This window comes from Myotis nattereri, assembly GCF_964212035.1.
Source record: "Myotis nattereri genome assembly, chromosome: 3".
NCBI lineage: Eukaryota > Metazoa > Chordata > Mammalia > Chiroptera > Vespertilionidae > Myotis > Myotis nattereri.
In genome coordinates, this window is record NC_138077.1 from 43,840,589 (window position 1) to 43,852,683 (window position 12,095).

General features: G+C 54.7%; 1 protein-coding gene across 2 annotated transcripts in view; it reads right to left on the reverse strand.

The window, feature by feature from the left end:
- Positions 1–677: 677 nt before the first annotated feature.
- IGF2BP2 (insulin like growth factor 2 mRNA binding protein 2) overlaps positions 678–12,095 on the reverse strand; it is a 152,586-nt gene continuing 141,168 nt past the window's right edge. For both annotated transcript variants that reach the window (XM_081086237.1, XM_081086236.1), the window contains 6 exons: positions 11,022–11,090; positions 9,585–9,701; positions 6,432–6,506; positions 6,141–6,272; positions 3,780–3,893; positions 678–2,435 (listed from right to left, as the gene is read on the reverse strand). In XM_081086237.1, the coding sequence (XP_080942363.1) occupies positions 2,343–2,435; positions 3,780–3,893; positions 6,141–6,272; positions 6,432–6,506; positions 9,585–9,701; positions 11,022–11,090 (600 nt within the window). In that variant the 3' untranslated portion in view covers positions 678–2,342. The remainder of the gene's footprint in view (positions 2,436–3,779; positions 3,894–6,140; positions 6,273–6,431; positions 6,507–9,584; positions 9,702–11,021; positions 11,091–12,095) is intronic.

Below are 12,095 nucleotides of genomic sequence, written 5' to 3' on the forward strand. Positions count from 1 at the left end.
AAGCTTGACTGACCACCCCCTGGCAGTCAAGTACCAACTCTTCATTCCTGAGTTGCTTGGGCTTTTAGCAGCCAGCAACCTCTGGCAGAGCCCACAGCTCTATGAACATGGGCTCATAAAGGGAACAGGACCGTTCTCATCCGCCTGTTCAGATCTCCTGGAACACTTCCAGTGTGGTTTCTGGGGAGCTGGGAAGTACCTCTTCCCTTGAATTGCAGGCCCATTATCCTCCCTCGATAAACTCCTTCCCTGGCCAGGCGTCAAGTTCATTAAAGACAGGGCTGGTCTTACCTTGCTTGAGACACAGCCCATCCCTCTGGTTCTGTGGTTCTCAAATTTGAGCACCAATGGGAGTCAACTGGAGAGCCTGCTGAAACGGACTGTGGGGCCCCACCTCCAGAATTTGATTCAAGGCGGACCCCAAGAACCTGCATTTCTAAAAAGTTCCCCGAAGCTAATGCTGCTGCTGGTCTGGTGACTGCGCTTAGCTTCTCCCAGCCCCCTCCCGGGAGGAGCTGGCCAGTCCTCAAGGTCCGTGCCACCTGCTTCCCAAGTCCCCTCGGAGCTGGAACGCGGCTGACCCCTGGGGACAGGCGATGCTTCTCGAAATAAGAGACCAAGACACCAGGATCTTGTTAGCTGGATATATTTCTCTTTTTTTGTTTGTTTTTGTTTTTGTCACAGAACACTGTTTGCAGTAGAGGAAACTGGCATTGCAGTCTGATGGTAAAATGGCTTGTTCACAGAAACCAGTACATGTCCATCCTTTAGAGCAAAAGCCCTAATGGCACGTACCCTAGTGAGATTCAGGACATCTCCAACATCTTCTCTGTGTCTCTTGGTCATCTTTCTTTTTTAATAAACGTTTTCAAAGTTTGTCCAAAAGAAGGCCGCGTGGGCTCCTGGCTGGCGGAAGGCGACGCCCAGCGGGTGGTGCACACTTGGACTGTCACCTTCTCCGGGCTGGCAGCTGATATTGTATTTTTTTTTCCAACTCATTTTTATTAAAAAAATAAAAAAATGCTCCTATCAGTTTTACAAAATCTCTAAGGGAAACACAAGAGCAAGGTGCTGAGGTAAAAAACACCTGAGGTAGCTTTTTTTGTGTGTTTTTCTCTTTTAAAAAAAATCTGTAAATTTAACGCCCTGGGCCAACGACCTCATGTAAATTGCTATTTTATTCCACATCTTTTTTTTTTTTTTCCAAAAGAAAGAAATCATTTTGCTGAAAATGGATGGCTTATACACCAAAATATAAAAAAGACAAAATATACTCTTTCTTTGCGGGGTTTTTTCTTTGTTTTGGTTGGTTCGATGGGTTCCTGTTTCCTCTTCCGAAAAGCTAGGACAAGTACCATTGACTCTTGTTCTGTTCAAGTGTCAGCTGAGGCTGGTTTGTGTGTTCGCTTTTGTTCCTTCTGTGTGATGTGATACTCAGAGCACTGCTTTGCCTGGGGGTGCATAGAGAGTGGGACTGAGGCAGAGGGGGGTGGGGGCTAAAAGGATGGGTGTGGAGGAGGACGGGAGGGAGGATGGACGGGAGAAATAAACAGAGACAGACTTATAGAACAGTATGCAAAACCAGTTTAAAACCCGTGAAGCAAAGAGAAATGGGTGTGAGCTCGACAGGGATGAAGACGGTATCCCTTCTGTTGACGTACACAGGTGACCCGGAGCTGCCGCGAGTGTCCCGACCAGATTTCCCTCTGGGTGGATTTGTGTGGGTGGCCTTGAAGCTCCTTACTAAACCATTAGACCTCCCAAAGAATGACTTGATTCTTTAACGTCTAGAAAAGCCTGATTTCTCTTTAAAAAGAAAAAAAATTAATACTTGATTAAAAATTGGAGTTAGTTGAGTTATTTGATATATTATTTCTAAAATATATTAACGCCGCAGGCACCCTGTGTAACCCACAGGCCACATATCTTAACTTCTTTCCCCTTCTAATATGTACACACATGTACAGAGACAATTTTCCACAAAAGGAAAGTGAATTTTGCTTTGCTTTGAACACCTTCACCTATGTTAGTTCAACTAAAAGGGATAGCGTGGTGGGAGTTACGGAGAGATCCGAGTGGGCGGAGAAGTGGCTGGCTGGGCAGCCCGCAGAGGCCCCGGGAGGCGGGAGGCTGGGCCGTGAGCCGCCGGCCCCCACCCCTCGCCCCTCTCCTGGCCACCAGGTCCTCAGGGCCTCTGCAGAGCCCTCGTGCCTCCGCAGACTTCTCATTCCTCAGGATGGTCTTTGGTTTGCTCCCGATCTGGCTGGCTGTGTTTGGTCTCGTGGTGTCAGGTGTTGGAAGGGCTACATTCATCCGTTGTTTTGCTGGTGCCTGTGGGAGCCTCACTTGCTGCGCTGTGAGGCGACTCCCTGAGGGTATTTCTGCTCCTGCTGCTTCACCTGTTGTACGATTTCCCTGATCTTGCGCTGTGCGGTCTGCAGCGGGAGAGGGGGTGAGCGGAGAAAAGGAACCCAGTTCTCAGGGTGAGCGGTGGGGGTGGGCTGAGCCTTGGGGAGAGGAGGTGCTAAGCTGGGCAAAGTGTCACCCACCCACTAAAGCCCTTACTACGGGTCCTTTTCTGCCTGGAAGTAAAGTGGCAGAGTCCCCCCCACCACCACTCAACCTCAAGGCTGCTGGGTCAAGGGTGAGGGGGTAGAACACCGAAAGCTTCCAGCTAATTACTGGACAAACAGGCCAGGAAGCAGAAACCAGTGACCAGGGGACCTTGCGGAGGTCAGAGAGCACCCCCTCCCAACTACACACACGGCTCCCAGTGCTGCCCACCCACTGCAGGAACCTGTGGCTCAGACACTGGGGGCGCTGGGGTGGGGCAGCCGAAGTGGCAGTTGCTCTCCAGGGACAGTCAGCTCTCTAGGCAAAGGCACAGCCCTGGCTGGTTTTGCTCAGTGGACAGAGTGTCAGCCTGTGGACTGAAGGGTCCCATGTTCGATTCTGGTCAAAGGCATATGCCTGGGTTATGGGCTCGATCCCCAGTAGGGGGCTTGCAGAAAGCAGCCGTTCAATGATTCCCTCTCATCATTGATGTTTCTCTCTCTCCCTATCTGAAATCAATAAAATATATATATATATATATATATATTTTTTAAACGGCACAGCCTTGGGAAAGCAGGCTTGGATGTCAGCTTAGCTTCGATTGCCTTCATGGGCTTAAGACAAGGACCGAGATTTCTCGATCCCAAAACCCAACCAACAAAAAGCATCAAAAAGAGCTGGCCCTTCTGCATAAAAGAGAAGCAGCTGTATGGAGGCCCTGTGTCCTGAGGGGGGGTGGTAGTGACTTGGAAAAGTAGAGGTAAGAGATAGGAGAGTCTGCTGTAATGAGCATTGAATGGTGAGATTTTGGCACCCAGGTTGGTTTTCAGGGTGCAGTCGGGAACCCTAAGGGTGGGCCCTTCTGGGTATGTCTCCCAGCAGAGGAAGGCTGTCAGGCCTGAGCAGGAAGACAAGGGGAGCAGGAGGGCGAGGGGAGCTGAGTTCTCACACTTGAGCATTTCGGGGCTTGAAATGTGCTTGGCTTGACTACAAAGTCCTACCCTCAGCGTCCTGTGGCATGCTGGGGGAAAGGGGTGGTGAGCAGGTGCTGAACAGCCGCCCTGCCCTGCGGTGGTGCCTGAAGGGCCAGGGAAAGGTTCCATCTTGGGGGCAGGGTTGGGGCGATGGGTATGTGCAGGGGTGGTGGCCACCTGATGGGCCACCACTAGCTTAGTCAGAGTTGAAAAGAGACTGGCAAGACAGACCAGACCCTCACAGCACAGTACCTGGCTCGCAAAGAAATGCCCAATAATTCTGACGATCACTTCCTCGTTTTCATCTGGCGTTTGGTCACGAGGCACGATGACTTCTGCGCTGGTTAGGTTCTGCAGTTCATTCACCTGGGAAGGGAGAAAGGTGGGCTCAGGGGGCAGCAGGGAGTGGAGATCAAGGAGGTGGAGGTGCCCACCTTTCCTTCAATCTGCACGCTCCTGGGTCTTCCCGCCCTGGTCACCTGGGGCCCTGCTGGTCTGGACTCCGGGAGGCTCCAGGACAGGGAGAGTCCATTCCCTGAGTCCATGGAGCTGCTCCATGGGGATGAATTTTCATTCTGCAGTTCTCACCAGTGTGGTGCCCACCCACGCTCCCTGGGGCCCCAGGATCCCAATAACCCAGGGATGAAATCACTGCTGGACAGCTAAGGACCCTTCATTCTCATTCTTGCCTCTGAGTCTTGCTCATGCTGTTCCTACCCTAGGTGACTGCCACTCGGCCAGGCCCACCTCCTTGCGAGGCCTCCAGGCCATGGGTCCTGCCTTATCTCAACCCCCTCACCTGCCGCAGTAGCACCACACTCCCGAGGGTTTGCGCCATGGCCTCGGCCCTGTCCCAGAGCTGAGCACACACACGTAGGATGGACAGTTGACAGTGGGGGAGAGGGGTGCACACAGAATTCAGCGACTCGTTCTAAAATGACCAAACAGGACCTTGAAGGACGCAGGATTCTACGCCCTTGTGGTCTTATCTCAGTGGTTCTCAACCTTCTGGCCCTTTAAATACAGTTCCTCATTTTGTGACCCAACCATAAAATTATTTTCGTTGCTACTTCATAACTGTCATGTTGCTACTGTTATGAATCATAATGTAAATATCTGATATGCAGGATGGTCTTAGGCGACCCCTGTGAAAGGGTCGTTCGACCGCCAAAGGGGTCGCGACCCACAGGTTGAGAACCTCTTATCTGCTTCCTTTTGCCCACTGCACGCCAACTTGCACAGTTGGATGTGGGGAGCAACACGCATGCCTCACAGATTCACTCTTTTGCCTAAAGGTAAATCATTCTATCTGTGATTCCTTGAAGAGTTTTTATGTAAAGAAAACAGCCCGTGCGTGCGCGCGCGCGCGCGCGCGCACACACACACACACACACTCACACACTCACACACTCACACACTCTCTCAGGCCCACAGCAACCTCCCGAATCCCTGCCACCTAGAACAGTGATGGCGAACCTATGACACGTGTGTCAGAGGTGACACGCGAACTCATATTTTTGGTTGATTTTTCTTTGTTAAATGGCATTTAAATATATAAAGTAAATATCAAAAATGTAAGTCTTTGTTTTACTACGTTGCAAATATCAAAAAATTTCCATATGTGACACGGCACCAGAGTTAAGTTAGGGTTTTTCAAAATGCTGACACGCCGAGCTCAAAAGGTTCGCCATCACTGACCTAGGACGACACCCGGCCAGCCAGCACAGGCCGGGAACATCCCAGGGGCCGTGTCCCCTCCAGGCGGGTAGCCTGCGCTCTAGAACACACCTGGGGCTGGCGACCGGCTCATGTCTAAAGGCTGCAGAGTTCATTCTCTGTTGCTTTTCAAATTGCATTTGTGGTATTGCCACCTTCAGGCTAAAGCAGGGTGGGCAAACTTTTTGACTCGAGGGCCACAATGGGTTCTTAAACTGGACGGGAGGGCCGGAACAAAAGCATGGATGGAGTGTTTGTGTGAACTAATATAAATTCAAAGTAAACATCATTACATAAAAGGGTATGGTCTTTTTTTTTTTTAGTTTTATTCATTTCAAACGGGCCGGATCCGCCGTAGTTTGCCCACGGCTGGGCTAAAACCGTGAATATTTTATTACAAAACGATTTCCTTCTCACCCACCGCCCTGCTGCTAAACTACTCTGGGTTTGGGAAATAACCCGAAGACCGAATCTGCAGGAGGGAGAGTCAGGGCCTCTGGGCATCTGTGGGGAGAGTTTAAAGAGCAGAGAGAGTGTAGGACACTCAAGGCCGCGGGCCTGGAGCGTGAAATTCAGTGGAGACGGTGGTCTGTCGAAGGGGTGTGCGCGGGTGGGGCTCTCCTCCCTGTCAGTTTCCTGTCCATTTCCTGCTGCCCGTGCGGATATAGAGCGGCAGGAGGCAGCCTCTGTCCGGTGCCAGGGGGTGGAGACCCTCCCGGCAGGTCCCCAGGCGGTGCTCCTGGGCGCACACCCTGGGCTCTAGCAGCACCATGGATCGGCCCTTGGCTCCGAGTGATGCTCATTACATTTGGTTCTTGCAGAGCCAATGGGGTCTGAGGGGAGTGAGGCCGGGCGGAGAGTCAGCCCGGAGATGAAGCCAGATCTGGGCACACTCACGGTTTTGCCGCCCTTGCCGATCACCCGGCCAGCAGTGGAAGAGGGCACTCTGATGTGGGCTTCCAGCTTCACCTCCTCTTTGGGGTTGAAGAAGTTTTCTTCTTTCAGTTTCCCAAAGATCCGCCCCTGAGCCTGAGAGAGCGAGACATGACGGAGGTCGCACAGCGGCCAGTCCCCGGCTTCCGCAGTGTGGCTGCGGGAATGGGGAGCCAGCAGCTGCACACCCAGCCCCAGGGAAGCCGCGCACAGGCGTGGGGCGCTGCTCCCACCGCCTCCCAAGACCGCACTGACCTTGAACTGGGCTTCTGGCGGCCCGGTGATGATGACCATCCTTTCGCTGACGTCGGGGCCTTCCGCTGGGGCAATCTGCAGGTCACAAGGAAAGGGCCACGCTGCGCTCAGCTGCACCCCCAGCCCCGCTCGTCTCCGTGGACGGCACACACACCAGCAAGAGAGTTCAGGGCTCCCACCTTCGTTTCGTCGTACCCCTGCCTCCACGCTGGGACACAGGACGTCACTGGGTGTTTGGCTGCCCAGGGAGAGTCGGCAGCAGGCCAGTAGTCATTGCCTGTCCCTGCCCCAAGCACCAGTGAGCCTGGCCTCCTGTCACTAAGGGAGTCAAAAGCTCTAGAAAAAGGGAGGGACAGACTGTGCCAACTGACCCAGGGCCTAGAGGGGAGGAGGGACTGGCCCACAGAGGCCTCCACGTGCAGCCAGCTTGCAGGAAAGTAACCGTGGTGCAAAGTCTCAGCGCCCAGAGGCAGCCGCCGCAGGCGACAGCCCACCTAGAGGAGGTGCGGCCCAGAGATGGCTGAAGGGCTAATTCACGACGCCTAGTTGACCAAATCAGGTCTGCCGGCCTGTTCACTTCCTAGTGGCCCGTGCCTGCCTTGCTCAGATTCTGCGAGAAACTCCCACCCCTCAATCGCCTGGCATTCACCGCCCAGACCTGAGGTTTCAGGATGGCGTTCTACAGGCCCCTCTGGAGGGCCAGGCATAAAGGCCTCATTTTATGACTGAAGCAAATGGGACCCAGACAAGTGAGGTGACTGCCAAGGTCACAGGGTGAGCCGGGGCTGCAGCAAGACCAGGGTCTGGGTGTCCCCACTGGCACTGCCGACCGGGTTTTGTGTGGCATCTGAAGCCTGCGGACCCGGTGCTATGCAGGGAGGCCGTGGGAGCTCAGCTCTTGCCTGCATGTAACCAGAGCAGTCTCGGGGTGCACCTCCCCCACCCAGCTCCACCCATCCTTTTCAAGTACTGGTTAGTGGAAAGCTCTCCCAACGTGCCCTGGTTTGGACTCTGGGTACTGACGAGGCGAGGAACGGGCTCCTCTGGTGTGAGTCTTGCTTCAGAGACAGATGCTTTCAGAAACTTGGGATAAAGGGGATCCAGCAAAGACCAGGTTGATTTGAAAAAGGGGGCAATTTCTCTCACATAGACTTCGCTTCCCTGGTTTTCTCTCCTCTTCCCTGCGCTGGAGAGAGGCAGGGCTAGGGGAGGAGCAGGGTGGTGGCCCAGCATAAGGAGCATCCACACGCTGCCAGGCTGCAGAGCCCGTCCTGTCCCCGGGCAGCCCTGCTTCTGCCCCTCACAGAGGCCATCCTCCGTGATGCGCCACCCCTCGGCCTTTCTGGGTGTGGAGAGGCTGTGGGGATGCTGTGGGGTGAAGCCCAAGGGATTGAGCTCTCTCTCATTTTCAGGAAGGACTGTTGGGAGGGATTCTGCTCTAGCACTCAGATGGACATATGGAAAAACACTGGGCCAGAAAAATAATGTAACCTGGTAAAATCTTGGCATTTACATTACTTTTTTTAAAAAATATATATTTTTTATTGATTTCAGAGAGGAAGGGAGAGGGAGAGAAACATCAATGATGAGAGAATCATTGATCAGCTGCCTCCTGAGCACGCCCTACTGGGGGTCGAACCTGCAACCCGGGCATGTGCCCTTGACCAGAACTGAACCCAGGACGCTTCAGTCCTCAGGCCGACGCTCTATCCACTGAGCGAAACAGGCTAGGGCGGCACTCACATTCTTCAGCTTTGCAGCCGTCATTAATATCTGGGTCCCAGTTTCTAACTTCTGTAATTGGCCCTGCAAGTGCTCAAAATTTACACCTAAGAGCCAGTCCTCTCCCTGCCGGCCTTGGCTGCCTCTACCTCCAACTCTCCCTTAGGGGAAAAAAGGGAGGATTTGATGAGATGACCCCCCCCCCGCCCCAAGTCCTTTTTAGTTGAAATCCTCCCATTGTCTCCTGCATGGGATGTCAGACCACAGGACTGAACACTGGGAAGGGCCTGGTGGTGCAGCCAGCCCTGTGGTCTTCACACCTACTCAGAGGGCGGGGCCAGCACAGCCTGGACCAGGGCTCCCTGCAACGCACCTGCTGGGTGCAAAGCCTCCCCTCCATGTGATCCACCACTGTCTCCCCCCCCACCCCCACCCCCACCCCCACCCCCAGGACTCGAATCCTGTCTGCTTCACAGGTTGGGTAAACGAGGCCTGGGAGGGGAAAGGATTTCCCTAAAACAAATTCCTTAATGCCCTCATTGCAATGCCTGTTCTGCCCGACTCGGCGGTTGTGCCTGGGTTTTTCTCTGCAGCACACTTGCTGTGGGAGAGACCCAGCTCTTCTCGGGGCGAGAGTGCAGGCATTCTCTCCCCAGTCACGAGACCTGTGGTGCGGAATTCCGGGTTGTTGCATGGCAGCACATTATTTTAGGTAACAATGGAACCTCTGTTTCCGAAAGTGTTTCATGAGGCTCAGGACGTGCTCAGCATGCTGCCTGTGAGTCCGAGCTGATAGCTGGGCTTGGAGCAGGACCAGGGCCGAAGAAGCCTTCCCTTTCAGCTTCCCTGACGAATCTGCACCTTGTGCTCGAGGAGGCAGGATGTGGGTGTGTAGCTGCAGCGACGCCTGCACTCGGGCCCCTCCCAGCGGTCAAGGGCCTTCCTTCCTGTGCTCTCTGCAGTCCCAGGGCTTCCTGTCAGGTCATGCCAGCGGCTTCTTGTTTATCGCCCGCTGCTTTTCAAAGAGTTTTTCATTCCAACTACTTTCTCCAAGTTCGAGGGTTTGTGAAGCGGAGACTAAGTTAAAGCCTCAACGCGCTGACCTGCTCGGCATGAACGGCTGCTCCACTAAGTTCACTCCCTTAGTTCGGAAAAGTCCTCAGCCTTTCAGGGCAGGACACTGGTCACCCAGAGAGCTGGGTGGCTCCTCTGCTATGAATGTCGTTTCTAATGCAGTTGTTAGTTGGACAGAAAAGGACTGAGAGAGATAAAGATGAGAGCGGGCGGGAAAGTTCTGTGGGCGACTTGTCCCGGTCCCGTGGGACTCTGGCCCTGGATGGTGCAGGAGCTGCCATCTGGGGACCGACAGCAGGAACATGGTGGTGGTGGAGGAAGTGGGTGGGGCACAGGCGCTGTGGAGAGAGGTGTTACCTTGATGGAGGCGCCCGCAAACCGAGCCAGCTGCTTGATGTGCGCGCCCTTCTTCCCGATGATGGCCCCCACGGCCTGGGTCGGGATGAAGAGATTCACAATCTCCTGCTCCGGGTACTGGAAGGGCAAGACAAGACAGAGGCCTTCCCAGGGGGTGGCTCCTGCAGGAACTTACCCGCCACCCACCATGGGCCACCAAGAAGATGGCCCCAGTGGCACCCGGATTCTTTGGGGGCCTAGAGCTCTGCGGGTGTGACGCCTGCAGAAGGAACCTGAATGCAAGCAAGCACCACACGACAGTCAAAAGGCAAAGGCCTCCTGGGCATCTATCACCCCGTCTGCTGGACACAGGAAGCGTCCATCCACAGGTTTTCTGCCACAGACAAATGGGATTATGTGGTTTGCCCGTCTCCAGCCGAGAAATCCATGAAATGGACTGGTCTGGCACGGGGCTGGGAGGCTGTGTCGGCGGGAACAAGAAGCTGCCCGGCCGCCTTGCAGCCGGAACGGCATTTCCACTAGACCCGTGGTCGGCAAACCACGGCTCGCGAGCCACATGCGGCTCTTTGGCCCCTTGAGTGTGGCTCTTCCACAAAATACCACGTGCAGGCGCACACGTACAGTGCGAAGTTGACTTAAAACTTTAAAGTTTATTCAGTTAATTTTAGGGAACGTTGTGGAGTGAAAGATGTAGTGTCGAGGACTGAGAAAGGTATGTTGAGATGGTTTGGACATATAGAGAGGACGAACGAAAGGAGGCAGACGAAACAAGTAAACGAGTGTGGATGGGAGAGCTGGAAGGGGTCGACCTCAGCGAACGTACCTCAATCAGATTGCAGACGTTTTTAGCAAAGGCCAGCTTAGGAGTACCCTAATTAAGTTAATAACAATGTCCCTACCTATATAGTTTAAGTTTAAAAAACTTGGCTCTCAAAAGCAATTTCAATCGTTGTACTGTTGATATTTGGCTCTGCTGACTAATGAGTTTGCCGACCACTGCACTAGACGGTGCCTGGCCAGCCGCCTGGTGACAGCCCAGAGACGTGGGCGAGGCCACAGGGGTCTGTGCCACGGGGTTCACAGAAATAAAAGGACCCCGTTCGCCAGACTTTGTTCAAAGATCTCTGAAAACTCTGGTCTTTAGCCCAACACAGCCTCCTGGTTTGACCCGCTGACGACTCATTCGCGCCACTGTCCGCACCGGCACCCACAGGCCTGTGAGCATTCCGGGCGGCTGAGCGGGACAGCACCAGCGGGTTGACGAGCCTCTGCGCACTAGAGCGCAGGCCGGGTGCGCGGACCCCATGGTGGGCCATTCCGGGCGACCTGGAGCGCTGGCACGCACACCGTGGACATTCACCGCTCAGTCCGCCAGGACGACGTGGTGCCAGCCACAGGCGAGGGGAGGGGCGGTGGGCTGAAGCGAGGGGCACTTACGGAGTGATGATGCGGGAACGGGCTGAACTGGTGAGGCGGGTACAGGCTGGAGAAGTATCCGGAGTGGCTCTGCAGCAGGAGAGAAACGGCCAGTCAGCCGTGCCCTCGGGACACGCACCAAACTCGGGGCAGCAAGGTTACCCTGGCAGCACAGGCTCACGGCCCCACCGCACAACACAGGCTCACGGCCCCACCGCACACCTTCCTGCGGCACTGGGATCCCTGCACCGCCTTCCCCCTCAGAGCGCTGGGCCGGCCGAGGGTTTAGCATTTTTAGCTGAGATGTTTCTGACTCCTAGGAACTTACCACGGGAGCGAGTACACGCGGGCGCACGCCCCCTCCCTCCCACACCCCCTCCCCCACACCCACACCCCCTCCCCCACACCCACACGATGCAAGGAGTCACACAGAACAAGCAGAGATGCTCCTGGGAAATCAGATCAGTGAGCTCATCCCAGCGTTTCAGAAGGAATGGGGAGGCTGAGAAAAGAGAAACTTAAAAACAGGTTGAAGGAGAAAGAGAATGAATAAATACATGTGTGTGAGTGTGGGGAAGGGGAGGCAGGGGATAGGAGGGCAGATGTGGATAGAAGAAAACGGGCTTTAGGAGAATTACATTTCAAAGGAGCTGCTTTTTTACTGAAAACCTACTTGACAGATACTTTACATCTACTCTGAAACGCTTTTATCCTCACAGTAGTCCTGGGAACAGATATATGTCTGATTTTATGTATATACTAGAGGCCCGGTGCACGAAATTCGTACGGGGGGGGGGGGTCCCCTCAGCCCAGCCTGCACCCTCTCCAATCTGGGACCGCTGGCTCCTAACTGCTCACCTGCCTGCCTGCCTGACTGCCCTTAACTGCACCACCACCCCCCAACCTGGTCACCCCCAACTGCCCCCCCACCAGCCTGGTTGCCCCTAACTGCCCTCCCTGCCAGCATGGTCGCCCCTTACTGCCCCCCCTGCTGGCCTGGTAGCCCCCAACAGCCCCCCTCTGTTGGCCTGGTTGCCCCTAACTGCCCCCACCCCCCGCCCGCCAGCCTGGTCGCCCCTAACTGCCCCCCCCCGC